This window comes from Aplidium turbinatum, chromosome 2 (genome assembly GCF_918807975.1).
Source record: "Aplidium turbinatum chromosome 2, kaAplTurb1.1, whole genome shotgun sequence".
In the NCBI taxonomy this organism is placed as follows: domain Eukaryota; kingdom Metazoa; phylum Chordata; class Ascidiacea; order Aplousobranchia; family Polyclinidae; genus Aplidium; species Aplidium turbinatum.
The window spans coordinates 25,384,002-25,408,343 of NC_137473.1; the positions used below are offsets into that span (position 1 = coordinate 25,384,002).

Below are 24,342 nucleotides of genomic sequence, written 5' to 3' on the forward strand. Positions count from 1 at the left end.
CCAAGACAATTTAGAACTGTGGTCAAACATCAATAAAAGAAAAACAACAGCACTTCGAGATGCTTACAAACAACTAATCGAAGTACAACTTCATAGCAACTAATTTTTTCTGAATTATTGGGGGGGATGCTGCCAAAATATTGGGGGGGATATATCCCCCCAACTTCGGCACCACTGCTCCCAAGCGCCAGGTTTGTCAAGATGGTATATCCGCAAGTCCACTTTCTATCTAATTGTGATTAGTGTAGCCTACTGTTGATAGTTTAAGTATTGAAATAAAACATCTGACGCATGTTGTGACAGTGATCTACGCGGTGGCTCTTTTCACCTTTGCCTTAAACAAGACATAAGACACTGCCAGAAATGTGTGTTTCTCATAAAAGAAACAAACAAGAAATAATACTTAGCCAGCACCGCTTTCTTACATTGCTATCAGACGCTAAGGGACACTGTCAGGATTCTTGCTCTTTTAATTAAACAAACAAGAAAAAATGAAAATGAAAGAAAATAGGCTAGCTTTTTAAGGTACCGTACCGCACTGTAAAAGTGAATGGTTTGATCCTATAAAACGAGAATATGTACGTTCTCCTAAACGTGACCGCTGCTCAACCAATCTCATTCAATCTCTGTCACCTTCTACTCGATTCCCATCGTCAAGCCATGCAGGCTTGCATGCGTGCTGAAGGCAATCAAGGAGAGCGTGACTCATCAATAGCACGTGTGCAGTGAAGCACGACACAACAAATATAATAATAACCACTCGGTGAAAATGTTGAAACCTTATATTTGTTGAAGCAATTTATTTTTGTATCCCTAGAATATTTTGCTTTGTTACATTTAAAATGCTAATACATTAAACGCCAATACATTTAAAATGATAGGTTAGGGGCAGCCTGCAGTCCTTGACCAGTGGGCCATGGAAACATTTTGAGGTGAACCATAGACCTACCGTACTTGAAAAAATGCTTGATTTGTTGGAAAATTTAGTTTCATTTGAGTTACTATAGTTAATTTAACACTGGTGTGTTTGTTTAGTAGTTTTGATTGCAGTTACAATGAATGGTGCTACAGAGTGGTAGTCTAATTTTTATTCTGATTATTGAAATAATAGTTTTAGTGGAGTGATGCAACCAATGCCTTCTATTGCATCAATTCAACAACCCTCGTTGATTTTAAGCTGCTACCAGTGTGGTTAAAGAATTTAAAACTTGAAGGGAGAAATAGCCTTTTTAAGAGGAATGTAAATCAAAATTTATGTAAATTAATCTGTTGACATGGTACAAGTTCAACTTATTTACCGCTACATCAACGTTAATTTTTACAACAATTGGTGATGATTAGAAGGGGTGGCCTACTTGAACTTCTACAGATCTGTTTTTTTTGTGAATTCTTGTGGGGAGGAATTGACAATACTTGAGACTGGCAAAGGAGGAATACGGTCGAGTAATTTTTGCTAAATTTTGAGAAACACTTTTAACTACAAGATATGTGTGTGCAATGTCGTTCAGTTGGTGTATAGCCTAAGTAATGAGGAAAACTAAGTAAGCTACCTTAGGCTATATGTATAAAAGGGATAGTGGGCCAAAGAAACAAGACGACAAAAGTAAGATTGAGAACCACTGGGTTAGTGAAATTTCGAATAAATTATAATTTCGGGAAAGTCCCTTTCAAATGTAGCTAACCAAATAAAATTTTCATAACTATCTATATTTTTGTCAGATTTGAAAAAGAAAGTTTTGAAGTCAATTCGATGAGCATGCCAAATTTTCATGTTGACTTTTAGTGTATGATACTGTATAAATTTTGGGTTGAATGACCCCAATGCATCATGGCTGTTGCCAGTATTTTTTGTCTGAAAATTTCAAATGCTTTTGGCTTTCATTCCGAAAAATAGGCCCACGAAGGACTTAACACAGCATTGCGAAACAGCCCCATGCGATTGGCCTCAACGCTTGGCAAACGAACGCAATACTATTCTATCGTACTGAAAACAGTTCATTAAAATTTTTAAATTATATTTATTGCATACCCGACAAATACATTTGTGTTTACCCTACAACCTACCGGAACGCTACCTAACATGCCAACCAAAACGACCACAACATTAAAACTTTATAATAAACAACATTCTACAAGTCTGCCACATACATGGTCAGTACAATAAGCTACACGAGCGCACAGTATAAGAGTTGCTTATTCTGAATCCAATGCAGCCTTGTGACCAAATATTCAGGAATTGCCAGCGATGTGTGCCGTCCATTCCAACCATCCTCCAGGGTAGTGCTTAGCCCTGCAAACAAATTGCAACTTGTATTTGTAAGCTACTTAGTTGTGATCGTACCTCAAATATATAAACTAAAGCTTAAAGGCAGCTAAATTACTTCTTGGGGGTAAAGGAAGTTTTGAACATTTGATTTTTCCCTAGTTTGCCATAAAGCTACCAATTAACTAAATTTTTATTCGAGATAACATATTTTTTGCTTAATGTCGGTGGCTTTCCGTCAATTTTAAGTTCGTGTTAAACAACAACAGAAACGTGATGAAGACAATGAATTTCCTTTTTGAATTTTAGTTAGTCCCTGTTCGGCCTTGTAGACTGTCACAGTTTCTTTCTATCTCTTACCAGGAAAGAGGCTTGGAAAGGTTCAATAGGATATTATCGAAAGGCAGTCAATTAAATGACGAATATTTCTACTGGTGAAATGATAATGAAAATTCTTGAAGGACTTTAACGAACGGCTTCTCAAATAACTCTAATTTCGAACACAATTTATATCAGCACCAATTCTCATCTACTTGTATTCAATTACTTCAAATCTCAATCAACAATAATTTCTGCACCTTTTACCAATCCACAACTCATAACACAACTCTCATAATCAACTCATAATAATAATCCATCAATTCACACCACTATTTATAGCAGGTTGTTTGGTCTAGTAACTTCGAGAAGGTTACGTAATGTTACATCATAAGGACTCATTGTTCTGTCACGTTGCACTAAACGTAAACAAGCAAGTTTAAACAAGCTTCTAGATCTGCGTGTAGCAGTAAAATGATCTAGAACAGGGGTCACCAACCTTTTTTGCATGCGGGCCATTTTAGCACTAAGGAGAGCTGTGGCGGCCGCACTAATAAAATTTTAGGTAGATTGACTCTTATGCTAGAAAAGAATGCATTTTGTACCCAGTAAGCTATCCAGCGTTACATGTTGTTAGTATTTATCTTAGAATACCACAGCAACAAAATTAGTCGAACAACGCTACTTCCAGGCCCAACTCCTTTAACAACACTTTTGACTTCTTTAACAATGCCTAAGAAACGAGGCCACTTGTTTTGTGCACTTGCAGTGAGGCGAGTGGTTTCAGTAGAAAATTCATCGCCAAGCAAAAGTGGTGTCGTCACTTCGCTTCACAAAAGATATCTTGCAATTACCAGTTTCAGTAAACATGGAAATGTTTGACACATCGCAATACAGGCAACAATAGTGACCTGCAAACATATCAGTGAAAAATAGGCTTCAATAACAGGGAGAAAGAAACTAGGCATCATGAAACAAACGCTTGTGAAAATCACCGAAAAAACGTTTCTATCGTAACTCATGAACAGTGTTCTCTCTAAAAAAGCAATGAATCGGTTCTTCATCCTTTTTGTGAGAGTCTCTAAACCGTCTTTATTTGATTATTGGACAACTGTTACTTGCGGTGCTTAGGCTACTGCTTATCAGCATGGCAAGACTTGTTGATTAACAACATTTTGCAGTACTAAGCTAAATATTTTCGTATTAGCTAATACTTTCGTATATACTAAGCTAAATATTTTCGTAAATTAATATATAATATTTTGCCAATTTATTATAAATTGAGTTGGCACACTGACCTATTTTGCCAACAAATACTTGCATAAACGGAACACTGCTCATAAAACACAATGACGGTGAAACGCGCAATATTGTTTACATGACATTTATAAGCTTAAAATAATCAACCCTATGCTCACAGTCACAGACAATTTCGAAATTCGAAGATAGACGTTTTAATCAACCACTGGGACAGTGTGGCTGGACATCGCATTGAAATAACTTTAAACGACCCCCACCTAAAACTACAATATGATTGGTCTGTCGGTGGAATCGTATGCAAAGCGAAAATAAGCTTCATGGAAAGTATTTTTGCCTTCACGCTTTTTAACTCCTCAAGAAAAGTATTTTTGGTTATAGGCTACTTGTACGCTGATACCCTCCGCGTGCCGTACATAACAGCGTGGCGGGCCGCATGCGGCCCGCGAGCCGCCAGTTGGTGACCCCTGATCTAGAAAATACGTTACATAATAAAAATTTCGCAATCACAGATCTACTGCTAAACATCCTTATGACATCATGACAAACGACATTTGGCAATCGTAGAAAACAAAAGAACATTCCAGGTTTGTTCTGAATGAATGTTCTGGAAATACATTACATAATAGAGATCTCGCAATCAAAGGTTACTATAAGATAATAACCAATGATAACCTATAGCAAAATAATTTTACAATCAAAACAGCACGTTCGGTCAAGATACAAGCAGCCCGTCGCGAGACCTCGCACATTGATTGTGACATACGCCTCCCCTTAGAATATTGTTGCAAACAATATTACAAAACAATCAATACAAAACACACTACAAAACAGGTAATTACTCAATAAAACAGTTTTCATTAGTCCATCGCTGCATGATCTACCAACGACAGCGTTTCTCAAAACAATAATTATCACGTTTACTGCGAAAGTTTCCACCGTCCTCAATGTCTTCAGTGCACCGGCGAGCAAGATGACCCATCTTCTTACATCGGAAACACTTCCTCTCCGGACAGTCCTTGGCCAGATGACCTCTGTGACAGTTGTAGCAAGCTTTTTCATCAAAAGGGCAGCTCCTGGCTATGTGTCCAATCTCCCCACATTGGTAGCAGTGGTTGTCACGGCAACGTCTGTTTTCCGAATGTCCGCCGTCAGCAACGCACTCCCTGGCGAAGTGTCCGCGTCTACCGCATCCATAGCGAACCCCAAATGGTCGTTGCCTGCCTCCTCTCCTCGGTTATTCGCGCTCGTAGTATCCGTGATCGTGAGATCGTCGCTGATTACACAGTGAGTACACCAAAATGTCACTGGGGAGAGAAGCGCCGTTTCTAGCTAATTTGGGGTCGCTGATCACAGATATGGCCATTAAAAGATGCTCCTGTGTACAGTTTTTGCGAAAAATTGAATTTTCGTTTGTTACACTGCACTGCACGATTTAAAGATGAAATGCAAAGTAATGCAGGTGTATATGGGCCATTCTAACTGTGGAATGATGATTTTTTTCTTGCAATAAAGACCTACTGTATATACATACATACACACATGGTGGTAGTGCAGCAATGAGTAAGTCTGACCATCATTAGGCCTACAGTTATATTGGGATCCTTATTGCATTGGATATGTACCGGTACCTAAAATATATGTATGTCTACTAGGCCTACATCATATTACAAAGTTACCATGAAACCCTCTGCATCTGACTCTCGAAAGTGATCCTGTGTTGACCATCCAGGTAAATTCTATTACATATGCGGCTTATACATTGTAGTGGGCAACAGACATCCAGTGATGCTACACATTTCCGACTTGTATGCAAAATAATTTGGAGTCAAACTTGGAGACCAAGACAGAAGCTGGGCTCCTCACATCGTTTGTGCAGATTGTTCATCAAAGCTAGCTGCATGGCAAGCAGGACAGAAAAGAAGTTTGGTTGCCGTCGTGAACCCTTTAATCATACATCTGACTGTTACTTTTGCCTCACGAAATTGCCCCAAGTATTGAATAACACAAAACGGGCTGCCATAGAGTATCCTCATGTACCCACTGCAATACGACTTGTGCAGCATTACGCTGATGACCCTGACTTATTCATTCCTGTATATCCAGTGACTGAACAAAGTGATAGTGACTCAAGCATTGCATCAGATTCTCATGCTTCCTTGACTGACTGCTATGAACCCAGACCACCATGTGACCACTACGAAATCTTAAAACCAGAGTTTAACGATTGGGTCAGAGCACTGGAGTAGTCAATGAGACATACAGAGTTACTTGCTTCACGGTTGCAACAGTGGAAACTTACAGATAAAGCTGTCACTGCTCGGGTGTTCGTGAACGAGGAAAGGAGTTCATTGACTTTTTTTTAACAAGGTGATTGATAATGGGGTCCAGCTGACATTTTGCAATGACGTTTTAAGACTGATGGGTGATCTGGAAGGTCATCATAATCCAGAAGACTGGGGACTCTTCATCAACTCCTCTAAGGAAAGTGTCAAAGCAGTACCACTGCATAATGGGAATAGAAAGCCATCAGTCCCTGTTCCATATTCTACAACAATGAAGTAGTCAAGAGAAAGTATGAAAGCTATCTTGGAAGCCATCAAATAGGATAGGGGAGAGTGGGGTTAGTTGGAAGGCGGGGTTAGTTGAAAAATGATCATTTTTTTAACTCTCGATAACTTTTTTAAATATTTACTGCTAACATGTGAAGTAGTTTATAAGTGGCCCAGAATGTCACAGTTTCTTTCTATCTCTTACCAGGAAAGAGACTTGGAAAAGTTCAATGACGTAGTTTAATGGGATATTACCAAATGGCAGTCAATTAAATGTCGAATATTTCTACTGGTGAAATGATAATGAAAATTCTTGAAGGACTTTAACGAACGGCTTCTCAAATAACTCTAATTTCGAACACAATTTATATCAGCACCAATTCTCATCTACTTGTCTTCAATTACTTCAAATCTCAATCAACAATAATTTCTGCACCTTTTACCAATCCACAACTCATAACACAACTCTCATAATCAACTCATAATAATAATCCATCAATTCACACCACTATGTATAGCAGGTTGTTTGGTCTAGTAACTTCGAGAAGGTTACGTAATGTTACATCATAAGGACTCATTGTTCTGTCACGTTGCACTAAACGTACCCAAGCAAGTTTAAAGAAGCTTCTAGATCTGCGCGTAGCAGTAGAATGATCTAGAAAATACGTTAGCCTACATAATAAAGATTTCGCAATCACAGATCTACTGCTAAACATCCTTATGACATCATGACAAACGACATTTGGCAATCGTAGAAAACTAAAGAACATTCCAGGTTTGTTTTGAATGAATGTTCTGGAAATACATTACATTATAGAAATCTCGCAATCAAAGGTTACTACAGGATAATAACCAATGATAACCTATAGCAAAATAATTTTACAATCAAAACAGCACGTTCGGTCAAGATACAAGCAGCCCGTCGCGAGACCTCGCACATTGATTGTGACATAGACTTAGTTCTGTCGTAACTCGTAGCAGGCATTTTTCAAAATTCACAAGTTGGCAGACCAAATCATAGACAAGTCCATTTCCGTATAATTAGAAAGTAAGTGAACAGATAGGTAGTTTATAAGTTTGGCAAACCTGACCCAGTTTACGAGATCGCAGCCAACCGGAAGATCAATAATGAAACGTATTCAGTTCGTTTTTATTTCTGATTATCACGACGAAGACAATAGCCTACAAATGACAACATAAATTAAAAAACAACAACGTGGCAGTGTCAAATCTATGGTTTAAAGGATTTTTTTCCAAACCAAAGAAATATAAACCAAAGGTTCCTACAACCAGTATGTTTAGCCTACTTGTTTGTTAGTTTGTTATATATATTTATTCTGCATTGCGGGAAAGCAGACTTGAGCGCTATGCATCGGTGTACGCCTTCCGACGTACACCTGACCCACGCTGCAGCCGACTGCAATGTCTGTTTCCGGTTGTCTACTCTACTTATGACTTAAATTTGGTACTACCCATTACTCGAAGTCGATCACTGGGTAGAGGCAATTATCGTTTCTTGCCCAGAGAAACAACAGCAAGTGTGGGTGGCTGGAGTCGAATATGCAGGCTCTCGACTGCGAGCCCAACGCGCTAACTACTCGGCCACTGCTGCCGATACTTCAAAAAACTGCACATAGAATGTCCACTAGATTCACTGCTGAAAACACGCTTGCCCAATGCTGTGGTTTACTTAAAGTGCCCATGACAGGTTGGATCCAAGTATAGTAACTTTTCTAAGCATTTCCTAGCGCAGAATTATGCTTAGCGAACTTTTTAATCTTAACCTCGAAGCTCGACTGGTTAGGGCGAAAATTATACAAAACGACTGCTCCGCAGCGCCACCACAGGCGAAACTCCATATTTCACTGCTCTGGGACGACTTTGGTGGTGTTACGTCATCCTGGGTGGGCGTCGCTAGCGACGGATGAAACAGATGCTTCCTAGATGTAATTGGTGAATCACAGTTTGGTCGGAGTTGGTACAAGCGGTTGCTTTTTCAAAGATTTATTGTTTTTTGCAGTTTAATAAAACTGTACTGGATACGTTCCTACAAAACCTAAAATGTATACTTGAAGGGAAAAATGAAGAAATCGTACGTACATATTCACTATTCATAAATAAATAAAAGTTCTTTCTCTCTCATAATGTGCCTTCAGTTGGCCATTGAAATCCGGTGTAACGGCCATTTGGAAATTAAATATTGGGAAATTGTTTCGGATTCGCCAAACAATGCATGACGGCAGCACAATCCGATTGTTGCTCCGAGAGCATCACCTTGTAGTATCCACTTCAATACATGCCTGTAGGGGACTAATTACCGATACTGCCTGCAAGGATATAAAATCTCTTCGTTTAGTGTGCATTCTTTAGCGTTTAGGTTGTTTTTAGCCTAATGCAGCATCCTTACTCTTAGGATAGGTCTCCGTTTTCTCCTTTCGGTTGATTGCCTTTTCTCCAGTTCTTCGATCCTGCTCCTCATAAAAAAGTCCTCAGAACTGCAGGATGTAGGCTATAAGTGTGCCTCAAAGTCAGACAAATTTGTAACACAACTATATGCGTATTTCTTCAAAAGTTCTTTCGTCTGTGGCACTTCATGGAAACATACATATTCATTGGGCTGGGTCATAGACTCGCACTTGTGACAAACGCACCACCTAGAGTTCCCAGCACGCCACTCATTGCTGGAAAGATCTAAATCAGGTTGGTGGTGTTAACATCATCTCCAGTGAAGTGAACAAATACGACTAGTTTTGTATGGCCCATCTCACTTTCGAACACTTGAAGAAAACTTTGACCATTTTCTTCTCAGCACCTTGTTTTGTGAGAAAGCGTGAAAAGTTAGCACACGGTCTTTGTCACTGACACATGAACAGCAATTTGCAGGCATTACCTCAACCATAAATTAAGGGTAGTTTTGTGAGATACTGTTGTTACACTGCAAATGGCTGTAACCAGATTGGGACAAATAAAAAATGATCAAAATTGTAGCCCTTTAGGAGTTTAGAAAAACTGCAATTTCAATTGAATTGAGATGCTGTTTGATAAAAATAAACTCAACCTATTTAATCTAAACCTGATAGTAATAGGGGAGGGTGGGGTAAGATGAGCATCTTTTTGCTTAAGTCGCTTTTACAAAAGAACGGTTTGTTTTGGAAAATTTTATTTGGGTGAACTTAAAGCACTAATGAATCAGCTACATTTTAGATTGAGTTTTACCACCTTGCGATTTTTATATTTTTTTATATTGATACTTATTCGCGAGTTGCTCAACTTACCCCGGCATGAATTGTATGGGGTAAATTGAGCAATGACCTGGGGTAAGTTGAGCAATTCGATTAAGTTGAAGCATTCCCCTGTCAGTTTGTTTGTATAATTGCGAGGCATTATGCTTCACAACACAACACTGTTTTTTTATCCAATACGAACCTAAAAAGACACAAATTCAACAGTTCAAACATTAAATAAGCTAAGGCTATTTCTTTTGGGGTAAGTTGAGCAACTGCTCCAACATACAGTACTTCAACTAGCATTGCACACTTTACCCCATCCTGATTTTTGTGACAAAATTACAAATATTTAAAAAACTACAAGACTAACCAACCTGAACCTTTTTTTGAATATCCTCACACTTTATGCTTACCAATACAAAAAAACAGATTTGATTTACATGGTGTAACAATAAAGTTATTCAGTTTTTGGCAAAAAAATAAAAATTTCGAATTTTCGACATAAGCAATATAATCTGATATAATTGCGTGCCATTGTAAAATGCAATTCTCAGTGGACATAACAAATACATTGAATGAAGTGGCATTATGAGTGATACATCCAGAATAAAAATAAAAAAATTCCACCGACTCGTTTTTCCAAAAACAGGGGTTGCTCATCTTACCCCATTGCACACTTTACCCCAGTCTCCCCTAATAAGTTGACTTTTTTATTTCGGTAATTCTCATTTTGCACATGCTTTAGACCAACAGAGCCCCACACATTCACGTTTTGCAGTAGTTGTACCATACCTTACCAAGTCACCACAGAGAAAGAATGTATCCTTCCCACCCATGGTGACGTCATAACGGTGTTGCCGTTTTTATTTTCGTAATTGACTGATTGCCAGATTCGCCGAAAGTGAACGAAAGTTTGCAAGCGTGTAACTTAGTAGCCTGTTGATATTTTTTACGATTTGCTGGTCAGGGAAGTTTGTTAGTGTCATCTCTTTGGTATCTAAGGTAAATTTAGCGAATTTATTTTCCTGTCAGAGGCACTTTAAGAAATACGATTGAGCATGCGAGCGAGAAAATTTTGCAAATTAGAAAAAGTTATATCATAATGGCTTTTTCGGTTTATGGGGGTTAGTAGGCATAGTCGTAGGAGAGTGAAACCTTTTGGGGGACAAACAAAATTTTCCCAAATTTTTCAAACTTTGCCTAAATTTTGCCTTTGCAAAAATGTTTTCAGAAACGCAATTACATTACTTACAATTTAGTAGGGTCATTATGCTGACCAACCCCCAAAACATTGCAAGAAAACGTTTTTTGGTGTTTTTCAATAATTTACGGTTCAGAGAACAACATATAAAAAGTTTTCCAAAATTCGAGCGTCACAAAGGATCTAAATATTACGTAATTCAAGATGGCCGCCATTTTACCGAAATACTCGTATATATACGAAATCTAAAAAAAACACTGATTCTTAACCAATAAAAATGGCAAATTTAACCATAGACTGCATTACCCCAGTAATCTTAACAGTTAACACAGTACTCTAACGTTCACTTTTGACGTCATTAATTACATCATCATGACGTTTTCACCTATTTACCTGAATATTTACAATTTTAAAGTATGTGGAGATATTGTAATAAAATACTGTGTGCGAAAGATACTCACAGTAAATTTAATCAGTTTACCTCACCTCCGATGACATTGATAATGCTAATATCTTCATTCATACGTATATTCATACTTTTCTATCACTAAATATGTTCAAAGAAGAATTTGATATATCAGAAGTCATAAAACTGTCTTATCAGGTGTGCGTTATAAATCAGTCATCAGTATCTTCTAGAATTGGCGTATTGTTAATATTTGCACAGTTGCCGTCCTGGCAAGGACCACATGCTTTTGTACACTCAAGTCCATATTTCTTACAACCGCACCTGCGTGAATTGCACCCAGTTGAACAATTACTAGTGCACCATTTTAGTAAAATGTCAGGAGCAGGGTTTTTGTCCGTCATCACTGGTAATAGCTTATCCCCTTGAATTTTCAATGTAGATTCTGTCGGCGGCAACTGCTCAGGCGTCACAAATGTGCTTGATGTCACAACTTTTTTGCAAAGATGGCTATAACGTAATGATGCGAGCGAGTCAGATGTTGTCCCATTAAATAGTGATACTACAGCCTTACATCCAGCACTTTCTATATCACCTTGTTCAGAGTGTGGTGCACAAAAAATATTTGAGCATGATCGCAATACAAAGTCTCCCTTGATAACTTTTTGAAACACTGATTTTTTTCCAACACCAAAGATTCTGGAAGATGTATCACAGCTTGTAAATGCATAAACAAACAACAGGTCAGTGCAGATCTGGTCCCCAAGTAAATCTTTCAGAACTCTGATGTTGTAAATAGTTGGCTTCCCCTTGTCTGATCGGAAGTACAGATCTTTACAGTCTACATCACCATAGTAGAGAAGCAGAATGAAGAGATCTGTATCCTCTCCAATGAGCGTGGTGGTTCTCTGTTTAGATCAGGGGTTCTTAACCTTTTTTGTCTCGTTTATCCCTTGCCGAATTAAAAAAGGAAAATTTACCCCCACAGTTTTGGTGGCCCCTTGTGATGTCATCGTGTCCAGTCAACCATGCGAAGAAATGCAAAACATACTTTTTTGTCTGAATTTACCTTGGCAAATATCAAAAACAAGCTGTTTATTTGCCGAAGACACGATTGTTTTTGACGGGGGTCCTGTGATTGTTAACAATAATGTCTTGGAACAGTTGTTGAAAGAGCTACCGTACTCGCATGTCGTCTTTGGGAAGTAAGTGAGATCGATGTTTTGTTTTAATAGTCAACAATGAAGAGAACTCTTGCTTCATACAGATAAGTAGTTGGAAAAGGTATAATAACTTCAAATGCACGCTTAGTCATCGTAGGAAACTCTTTGACTATTCCACACCAACACTTCGAAAAGTCACCATGGCACGATAAGAATTTAGAACAAAGCGTTGTTGAACATTGAAGATCAATCAATTCATCTTTGCAAAGATCATCGTCAGCAGTACTTTCTAACTTGGCTTCGAAGGGATGAGTTATGTAAAGAGCCGTACTGTTAAAACTTTCACCTTCGAAGTAACCGTCTAAGTTCTTTTTTAAGGCGTCAAGGTGCTGGCATATTTCGACTTCGAGGTCAGAAATCTCGTTGCGACTTGTAGCCTACTGACTTTCCAATCATCAAATGTAGAAAAATTTGTCTAAATTCCTTTTTGAACTCTTCTACTCCACAAATCTAATTTTGTATGAAAGCCTTAATTTTGATTCAGTAAATTTACCCCCTCGGTAGGTGAAATTTACCCCCAGGGGGTAAATTTACCCCTGGTTAAGAACCCCTGGTTTAGATGAATCCATTGTTGGTCGTACTATGTCTACATCTGCATCCCCTTCTGCTTGCACAACATAACAGTCACACTGTTTTAGTCGCGTTGCTATCATGTCAACGAGTGACTGCTTGTTGGCATCATTTGACAGGAAGTCTTGCTTCTTCCCAACAAACTTGGTAGATTCGGTAACATTGACCTTTCTAGCAGCAGATGTTTTCCGTTTTTGGTGTGCGTTATCCTTTGTACTGGGCCCTCCATATCCATCGAAAACGACAGTTACTTTACCATACAACCCAGTGCCGGATTAAGGGGGGGGCGGACTGGGCTGAAGCCTAGGGCCCCCACTTTTGGGGGCCCCCACCTCAAAGAAAAAAATCTACTAATTTTTTTAGTTGCACAGCTGGAGATTACTGCTTTAATTCGTATCTCAAACAAGCAAGGGTGGCTAACCCAAATGTGCTGCGGTGCTGCAGCACCCCTGCCCAACCCCAGTTATTCAATTTTTCTTCTTTTTTTAAACAAAAAACATATTTATTTGATACTTTCATATCCGAAAATGGTACGGATTACGGGTCAAAGTTATGATAATGCTGCCAATATGAGTGGCAAGTATAACGGTCTTCAAGCTCTTCTGCGCGAGAAATGTAGTGTAGCTCATTATGTCCCTTGCACAGCACATTCACTTAATTTAATCGCCAGCTTAAATGTCCTGTAGAAACATGCCGTTCTGCCGCTGAGCTTTTAAATTGTTGCAAAGCCTTTATTCATGGCTCGTCTCGTCTACTCATCGTTGGCAAGTCCATCGAAAATTCCTAGATGGTTTGCCTGTTTTGAAGACATTATCTGATACAAGATGGTCAGTTAGATATGATGCAGTTCTTCTTCTATCGAGTCTTCTAAAGTTCGTTGATACACCACAGATTGACACATTCTTCCGCAACGGAGTTATACACGGACAGGTCCCACCTACTGCACCGTGTTGAAAGCCGAGGGCAAACAAGAAGGTGATCCGCTGCATAGGCGTAGCCAGGGAGGGCGAAAGGGGCCATGCCCCCCCCCCAAATTTTCCAAGTTTGGATTCCAAAATTGAGCCCTTTGTTGAAAATTTAATAAAGTTTGTAGAAATTTATATCGTTTTCCAAGACATCTGGCTATTAACACACCCAAGGACTTGTTTTAGACACACAGAAAGACACCAAGAAATTTTGCAAATCGTAAATCGCGCAAAATTTACGCGATTTACGTTTCTTTGAACTAATTTATGGAAGCAATTTCAGAATGGCTTACTCTGTTGGGTTTTTGTGTAGTTATTGAGTTTTTGTGTAGCTGAGTTTTTAGTGTTCTCTAATTTTAGCCGCAGCTTTTGCCCGTTCGTGTGTAAGAGTTATCTTTAATAAGTTAATAGCTGTTTATCTGCTAACAAATTTCATACAAATATTACTCTAAAAGTGTTTTCAAAAAGCACTATAATCCATTATTTGAGTGTAATTTTTCAAAAATTTTCCGGGGGAGCATGCCCCCGGACCCCCCTACAATACGCGTGCCTTCGGCACGCTCTAACCCCCCTACCACTTTTATTGCTTCAACCCACCAGGATACGCCACTGCACATCAAGTGGCGATGGCTTTAAATCAAACACTTTGTTGTTCTCTTCAATTCATCAAATATTTGGCTCCCCCAAAAATTTTTTCTGGCTACGCCACTGGTCCGCTGTTTGGGGCTCGGTGCCACAGATACATGCAACTGGGCCCGTGTCGTAGCCCCACTCCAACATTCATTTTTAGCGAAAAATGTCACTTGATAAGGGCCCCCACTTTCAGCTCAGCCCAGGGCCCCATACACCCTTAATCCGGCCCTGATACAACCCAGTTGTGAAAGATGCGTAATCATCTACAATTGAACTATATGTGCAGTGCATCCTTCTGTCCATTTCAGTCGATGCAAGAGAGAACCCCCATCTAGGACGTAGTGCTCCGTCTTTAGTGCAGTCTAAAAAACAGCATCTTCCACAGAAGCGGCATAGTTCCGTATTGCTTCCAGCAGGGCAGGTTTGTCTGGCTTGCGTAATAGATTTTGAGCTTCAAACAAAGATGGTGGATATGGGCACAGTTCGTACTGCATCGCTTCATCCAAGCTTAGGTCTTCAGACTGCGACACAATCATAAACCTCTGAAACAGGAGTGATGGTTCTATCATTCACTCATCTGCAACCTTGACTGCCTTCGCTGATGCCAATGTTTTCACCTTTGTGTTCCGTCTATGTGAATACGAAAATATCAACTGGCCATCCATTTTGGCAACAGTTTTCATACCAACAGCAAAAAGGTTGTGTACATTCACGTCAGCGCCAGCGTTCATCCCAGTAATGATATTGCGCAATGTGATCTCATCTTTATTAAATGGGCTATAGAGTTCGAGTGTAGAAGCCAGTTTAGTCCGATCAACTGTGTCCCTTGAAATTCTTTCTGAAGTTTCCTCTTTGCGCTGTTCACTGCTTATATACCTCATCTCACAAAATTCATGCATAGCACAATTGTAGGCAGATGATACAGGAGACGACATCGTTCAGATAGCCCGCTTTTTCTTGATAACCAACAAAAAAACGTCTTTAATTTTTAGCTTGAAATTCTTCAGTGCCAACTGAGAAGAAACGTTTTTATTATTTATGTGCTTCTGCAGCCTACCAACCAACAACTTCGTCTTTATTATTTTGCTTTTGTAGACTAACAACCAGCAACAAATCGTCTTTTATTATTTTTGTGCTTCAAGTTCTTCTTGGCCTACCAACTAACAAACCTCGTCTTTTATTATTGATGGTCACAGCGGTAAACCATAATCTCTTCGTGGGAAAATTGTAACATAAAGTTCCCGGATCCGTTCGTCTGCATGCTATGACCGAAAAGAAACACTCCTCCGAAAACGTCTATTCGAGAATTGTATTTCTGTAAAAAATAGCCCAAGGTTGTCGAAATTGAGATGCAACGCGATACACCACTAAACTTGTCACTACAATGCAAATTACTTGGATAAAAGACGGAAATTTTGTCCAGCTGGCAAGCACTAAGCAAAACAGTTAAATATGCGACCAACTTCTTCAAGCAACAATTTTAAAAATGACGAGAATAAATTACGATATTTCACGCAAGCAGTTACTGTGACGTAATAATGATAAGCAATGACAAGTTATTCAAGCACCTGTTCAAGTTTGGCTTACACCTGTTCAAGTTTGGCTTACACCTGTTCAAGTTTGGCTTACACCTGTTCAAGTAATTAAATATTTAACGATGATGTAATGTTATGCTGCAGCTGCAATGTTTTACAGGTCTTGCAAACGATTCTGCAATCTGCTCACTTTTTAGAAATATCCCATTACGTAATACGCTAAGATTCAGTAGACCTGAACGGTTTTATATGACGTTTGATTTGGTGAACAATTGTCTGGAACACCCATATATTTCCTATTTTGACCCTACTAATTGCTGAGGTACGGTAGTGTAGTTTAACAACTCCACAGGCATCAACTTGGCCGTTTACGAAAACACATGCAGAAAAACGTACAACATCACAACAAGGCTGAATTAATGTTAATCTACAATCCTAGAACTGTCTGTGACCCAATTAAATAAACCATCAAATTGAAACGTTCTTGTGGCACAAAAATGTATATATATTTAGGCCTACCTGGATTCAACAACAATTTGAACTGAGATTTTCAGTAAATAGGCTAACTAGACAACAGTGGCTGAATGTCTATGTCGCCAGATTAATTGAAAATTTCCAGCCCAATTGCAGTAACAGGCCAGACCAAAAGTAGCTCAATCTCTTCATTATAGCGATACTCCAAAGAATCAATATTTTTAAATTTGCATTGAAAAAAAAAACTAAAATGAATAAACCTATCTGCTGATCAAACCGGTAACATTGGCCTACCGTAATTAATTCATGCTACATCAAATCTTACAGCCTGAAAAGAACTTGACAGTTTATCATGCTATGCGCATCAAACTTGCATCTTTGAACAAAACTACTTTTATATATTTCAAATATTGATATCATAGTTAATGTTCGTTCAGAACATCATCACAAAGATATTTTAACTTCAAAATGAAGCAGCTACAGTGCACGCATAATCGCAAGCACTAAAGAAAAATGACCCATGGGTGGGCTAATGACTTCAAACTTAATGCTTGTCAAAAAATACAAACCACATTATCAACAGCACTGTCTAGGCTACATTGCCTGATGCATCATTTTCTTTTTAATGAACATAAAATTGGTTGGTGTTCAAAGTTACTAGTAGACGTCTGGCAACACTGATAGGTGTTTTGTTGGTAGGCCTACATGTCACTGCCAGACCCTGACCATACTAGAATCTGTTCGTTTATAAAGTCTTCTGTTTGGCCCGACCTGAATTCGATTTAAGATTTATCAGCACTGGAACTCACCGCGAAACCACTGGTCACAGCGGAAAACCATAATATCTTCGTGGGAAAGTTGTAACATAAAATTTCCGAATCCTTTTGTCTGTATGCGATGACACCGAAAAAATACTTCAAGAAAAAATAGCCACAGGCTGTCAAAAAGGGGCGCAACGCGGTACGCACTCAAACTTGTCACCACAATACAAATTACTAGGATAGAAGACGGAAATTTCGTTTAGTTGGTAAGCACAAGCAAAACAGTTTTAATATTCGACCAACCTTTCTAACGACAATTCTAAACTGACGAAACTGACTTGAGATATTTCAAACCACATAACTTGCATACTGTGACGTAACAGTGATAAACATTGTGAAGCAATTCCCACAGGTGTTGAAAAGGATTGTGCAATGTTTTATAGGTGTTACGAAGAATTGTGTAATCTCTGCTCATTTTTTAGTAATGTTTCATGACGTAAGACGCCAGGTTAAGTAGACCTTAACGGTTTTATGTGACGTTTGATTTGAAGAACGATTGTTCGTAACAACCACTCGGCCACTGAGCTAGAGGTCCGTTTGATTGGAGTGCACCAGCATACCGACAACAAAAACGCAAAATGACTTTGTCAGCTCTCCATACAACTGCCGTCCTCCTTTTACAGTAGCCTACCATAGTGGTGTTGTACTAGTAGTAGTAAGGTAACCCACTGTATGTCGTTGATGCATCAACTGCATAAATTGGATGAATAAATATAAAATATAAGAAAACTAACATAATATACTTTCCTTTATATTTGATTATTGTTGCTATAATATTGTGTTATTGGGTAAATAGCTGAGCACATCAACCCCACGACAGGCAAAGACAAACAGCAGTTTATACAAAATCATCTTTATAGAAAACAATTAAACCGTAGCCCACAAAAACATGAAATCAAATGCTAGAAAATTCACCAATTGTTTTCATTTAATATAGCTTAGTGGCAAGTTGTTTGTAGCCTACAGTATACTGTAGTGCACAGTATTGGTAAATATGCAACACAGTCGAGTTATTATAGGTTGTACCAATGTTTTGTTTGTCTTCTATGCACGGAGTTGACATTAGGCATATACTGCCTTAAGCCTATATTGTATTGCGTCACATGTTAAATATTTCAAGCAAATAGTGAACCTAGTGTAAATCGAAGTTACGTTTTTGATGATCTTTCGTTCGAATATTTTGTCCACCTCGATAGCTCAGTCGGTTAAGGATTAAACAACAGACTTTGCAAACAAAGAAACGAAAAAAAATTAGTAGGCTTACCAGCAATCAAGGAGCGTCAATTGACGAAAAATGGCTGTTGAATCATAAAGAAATCCACCCTAGCGACTCACGCAATCTACTTTGTATCGTCTGAGGAGCAACCAATCAACGTTAAAATCCACTGCTGGTCAATAACTTTAAATAACACTCCGATTAACCCCGATTACGACAACACATGCACATGCTGCAAAAAACCTACTTTTTAAAACCGAGCTTCACAACGGTATTTAGAGCCACTTTGCTACGTTTTCCGCTTCGGCAATGGAAAATTATCTCTTCTCCTTTCTTTGGTTTAAAGAATCCGTATTTTTCTTTAAATTTTCTTTTCCCTAGCTTGAATGCTGATTCTGAAAATTTTATGAGCAACGATGGTTGGTCAGCCGAGATGAATGGAGTAGCCTACATACGAGATATAACAAAAAACATAACCTAACTTTTCTTTGGTCGATAGATTGCTTACCATACAAAGAAGTCAAAAAAATTGAGAGGAAATTCAAAACGAAATATGAAAGCGGAAGTTGCAAAAGTGGAAGCGTTTTGCTTCGTCAAACTTTCTTTTAAATTGCTTTGGTACTAATTTCTAAACACGATTTTTATGAGTAATAAAGTGCTTCTGATGTCTCTTAAACCTCCGTTATGGCATCTCGAAGTTAGGAGAATTGCACATTTAAATTTTATTTGAATACATACAGTAAATACTATTAATACTACAAAAAGTGCTCAATTCCAAGCAAAAAGCCAAGCAGAGCGAATGAAATCAAATATAGTTATTAATCTCTAAACCCTTGACAGCCTGTTTCACCCTAAAAGGGGGATCATCAGAAGGTCCTTATTCAAATAGAACCTAAATAAAAATATATCTGTTTTTTATTCCCGGTGTTGTCAGTCTACGCACTTACTTTACGTTTAATCTACTCTACTTAACAAAATGACGTATTTAGCTTGATAAACAGAGTCAAACTTTCCTTTAAATTGCTTTGGTATGGTACTAATTTCTAAACATGATTTTTATGAGTAATAAAGTGCTTTCTTAAACCTCCGTTCTGGCATCTCAATGTTAGGAGAACTGCAGATTTAAATTTTATTTGGATCCCTGTGTAGGAGGAAGGGGGCTAATCGAATTTTTTTCAAATTCAACTTTAGCGTTGATTTTAGGATACAACAGTAGGCTACGGTATGGTCTAAGACCATTGGTAAAAAAAGTTGAAATTTCTGTTCAACTCTCCACTCCTTAACTATCCAGAAAATTGCCTGGTATTGTACAGAAATTAATTTTTGGTTATGGCATTTAAAGTTCAAAGATTGTTTGCTTGTTTGCTACTGTACTACAACAAGTTAAAAATGTTGCAAGACAACCGCAAACAGTTTTTATGATCTTGGCTTCATCGTAAAACACGGTAAAGTGGTCATTTTAATTTGTACGCATGACCACTTGGACAAAAATTTCAAAAAATTTATACCAGAGGTCTTACAGTAGAATATACTGTTGTATCCTAACATCAAGGTTAAAGTTGAAATTACAGTAAAAATGCCGCTCCCCCCCCCTCTTCCTCCTCCTGTAGTCTGCGGTCTGTTTCCTGGGCACCAGACTCACAGGAGGAGGAAGAGGCCATTCCTCATTGGTGCATGGTTGAGCGAAAAAGCCCGATACCCGTATGGTTGAGGCGCACCCACACCTGTCTTGGTAGTTTAAGGCTGATGGCAATTGTGTCTCGTTGAGGATGAACAAATGGAGTCTGGTGATTCTTGATCTCCATTTATGTTCCGCCCAATTAGCCGCAGAGATGTCTTGTTTGTCGGCTCCGTTGAGTGGCTGGCACGAATGGGCGTCTTGATTTCAGTCGATTGAGGTGCTCGTTTGAAGGAGAAAAGACTTTGTAGTGAAGAAGATGGTTGGGCTCCAATGCCCGTCGCCCGAGAGACAGAGTGGCTTCTTCGCGACGAAGCTCAGCAGGTTGGATGCCAGCAAGGATGGGGAAATTATCCAATAGTGTGGGACGCAGGTGTCCAATCACTGTGCGCAGGGCGCTTTTTATGGCAATGTTGAATTGTCGATGTTGTGGCAGTGAGCACTGCGGCACCACACAGGTACACAGTACTCTGCTGAAGAGTAGACGAGGGCTAAGGCTGCTATACGCAAAGTGTCAGCCCTCGCCCCCAGCTGGAGCCTGCCAGGCGCTTGAGTAGCGCAGCTTACGATGTCAGTTTCTTGCGCAGTGACACCAAATGGTGGCGGTATTTGAGCGATCTGTCTAATGTCACCCCAAGATGTTTTGGTTCGGGGCAGAAGGACAGAGATTTTCCATTGTTCTGGACATTTAGCTCACTATCAGCTTTCAGATTGTGTAAATGCAAAGCTGCTGCCACAGTTTTGGTTTCTCTGACTTTCAGTCGCCATTTATTGAGATAAACTGAGACGGTTTGATGTTCTGGCTCAAGGTGTCTTCTTGGTTTTCTCATGATTTTGTAAAGTGGAGAATTGCCAGGGCGTCTGCATATGCGTATTTCGCGGAGACCGCGCTTGGCAGGTCGTGGGTGTAGATGTATAGCCAGGACCGATCCCTGTGAGACACCAATACACCATTTTTCAGGCGTCTCACTCTGCTTTGCGATGAGTTACCTGTGGTGAGAGTGAAGTTTCGATTCCTGACAAGTTCCATGATCATATGGATCATAGATAGGTCTGGAAGCAGGCGATGCAGTTTGCAAGTAAGACCGCGGTGCTATACGGCGTCATAGACAGCTGTAAGAGCTGGAAAGACAGCACCGGCCTTCCTCATTGCCTCAAAGCAATCCTCGATGCTTTTGGTCAAGTGTGACCGGATCTACGGTGGCTTTTCCACATCGGAACCCAGCTTACGTTTTTTAGGAGTGGTCGATGATTGGGTTGACATAGGAAACAACGAATGATATATAGCCACAGTCACTAGTTTACTACAATTCTTAGGAAGCCAGTGCTCGAGCAGTTAAAACCATAAGTTCACAATACAAACTACCTTTAACCAGGTTGCTTGCGAGCAATTTTTGTTTTTGCAACCTCATTGATCAAGAACTGCATTTTTCAACTGCACAAAAAGGGATCTTAAAAGTGGTTTTGATCTTCAAGATCACCAAATTTAGTGATCTTGCCCATCTCTGCGCACTGGTGATATAAAGCAAAGTGTCCTTGAGCTGATGACAAAAAGAGTGATGAGGCTGTGCTGGTCGTGAAGTTTACCAAAAGGGATAATTTTCCAAGGTTGGTTAGGCTACAGGAGAAGCGATGATAATGTATTTTTATCTTGAATCATAATCTATTTGAATCATTAAATCCTTTTGATACAAAATGCACACTACTGTTCAAATTATAGACACACAGTAACAAACATGAACTGGCCATGCAAGTAAATCTCCCAAAAAAACTCCGCTTACCAGGTCAACTGCTCAACACTTCAAAAATAGCTTTGAGATAAATATTCACCAATTTCATTGACAGGAACATGGATCCATCGCTGGCCAAAAATCCTCCCCGCTTCAACCTCTTCTAGAGTTCGCACATCGATTATGCAAGCTTCATCCTTGTTTATCTTATCGCGAAGCTGCTGGATGTCCACATTAAAAGAATCGCTAAGCATGAAAATTAATTAATGTTTTCTAAATGCAGTCACCATCAGCAGGGCCTCCAAGAGCCCTGCCGGGCCCGGGTGCAGATGTTGCTGTCGGGCCCCCCAGAGCGACATGTCGCATGATATCTCACCAATCACAAGCAAAATTTGCTGTGCGCGTTCTTACAAAGAATAAATTAGATTAAAGTATTAACACTCCATTATTTCACAAACAATGCACTATTGTAAATATAACTTTAAATTCACAGATACACATAGACACACAGTAACTTGGCTACACAAAGATAAAATGCTGTAAAATGCTAAAACACTAGCCTACATAGTGTAAATATAGCCTCAATAGCGTTGTCAGATATGGAATTCTGCCCTAATTTGAGGAAAAGTTTATAGCTGTGGAAAACAAAAACTTTCATTTTGGAATTTTTTTTTAGTCCTGGGCAAAGATCAAAACTCCTAACCTTTCCTAACTCTAACCCTTCCTAACTCTGGCAACACCTGATTGTAACCATGGCAACAAGTGGGTAAAATCAGTCATTTTGAAGATAAAAATTGGCAGACACTTTTACGTATTGCACTGCCCGAAAAGGTAACCGCAACCATGCGTGACATACGACATCGCTGACGTTGGTAGCGCTATCATGCGTGACATGACTCAACACGTGATTAACTGGTCGTCTTTATCGAAAGATTTTGATACAAAGAAATTTAACTGCATGCATCGCCACAACCAACATTGCCTAATGGTTAGGGCAGAGGAGTAATAATTTCGATTGCATGGGTTCGATTCCCACCCTCTGCTAATACTATTTTTTCTTCTTCAACTGAACTGAGTGCAAGAAGAATCGTAGTGACTGCAAACAATGGAGTTTATGAGAAAAGTTGTGACTAAAACACCAGTAATGTCATATACGATACGCATGGTTGCGGTTGCCTCTTCGGGCAGTGCAGTACGTAAAAGTGCCTACCATAAAAATTGCAATACTATCCGACATGGCTGACATAACTATGTGTGCTTACAGCTTTACATTAACATACAATACCTTTTCTGACCTTGAAATCTGCAGAGACTAGGGCAGCAAACTTAGGATGAATGCATTTCTATTGTTCATGACATTAAGAATTACCACCTTCATATAAGAAATACCAACTTCATAACTTATAAGAAATACCAACTTCAAAATAGAAAAAAAACATTTTATGCAAAATTGACCTTAACACGTAAATTTAAACATTTTATTGGCCCCCTGAAAGCAAAAAAATGAAAACTTTGTTGTTCTAAAACAGGGCATAGGCTACCCATGAGGAGGCTCATTTAAAATACAAAACTAATATTCATATAAAAAACATTATTTTATGCGAAATCGACCTGAGCACACAAATTTAAACATTTTGTCGAGCCCCCCTAAACTCAAAAAATGAGAATTCTGTAATTTAAAAAAAAAGGCATTGCCTAGGCCAGTGGTCTCCAACCTGTGGGTCGCGACCCCATGTGGGGTCGCCTTAACTTTTCCTGGGGTCGCCAAAACTCACCATATTCAATTTATTACCGAAAAAAAAAAGACTATGTTGCTAGTTTAGATTAACTTTTTGTATTCATGGTGACTCTAGAACGAGCGAATAGTTATTTATGCAGGTGTAGTGTGCAGACATTTCATCGGCTGTTTTCGGTTTGCTTTGCAGTTAGTACGGTAATGTTAATTTGTAGCTAGTAAGAAAATCTAAATATTACATAAAAATGGCAGCATAAAATACCAGAAAAAGATCATATGACGAGGCTTTTTTAAAACTTGGTTTTACTGATTCAAATCGCAAACCAAAGTGTCATAAAGTTCTCGCAGAAGAATCGACGAAGAAAAATAAACTTAAATGTCATTTTGAAAAAAAAATCATCCAGGTTGCTTGCATGGATAAACCATCTGAGTTTTTTGAACGTAAATTGCAATCTCTTGAATTCAATTTCACTATCAGTATAACGTAGGATTGAAGATATACCCACAGCCCTCGAAATTAGCTGCCATCTACGACGGC

General features: G+C 39.0%; 1 protein-coding gene across 3 annotated transcripts in view; it reads right to left on the reverse strand.

Annotated features, from left to right (window-relative positions):
- Positions 1–515: 515 nt before the first annotated feature.
- Positions 516–24,342, reverse strand: part of LOC145787506 (thiosulfate sulfurtransferase/rhodanese-like domain-containing protein 3) — a 30,232-nt gene continuing 6,405 nt past the window's right edge. Inside the window, exons 3-6 of one of the 3 annotated variants that reach the window (XR_014291406.1) lie at positions 22,170–22,315; positions 18,909–19,056; positions 18,710–18,799; positions 2,225–2,290 (exon numbers count right to left, since the gene is read on the reverse strand). Coding sequence is in view for 2 of the 3 variants with exons in the window: in XM_082599265.1 (XP_082455391.1) it covers positions 2,230–2,290; positions 18,909–19,056; positions 22,170–22,315 (355 nt within the window). In the remaining variant the exon portion in view is untranslated. Of the gene's footprint in view, positions 2,291–18,709; positions 18,800–18,908; positions 19,057–22,169; positions 22,316–24,342 lie in introns of all 3 variants that reach the window. The other 2 variants (XM_082599265.1, XM_082599276.1) reach the window with 2 other exon arrangements.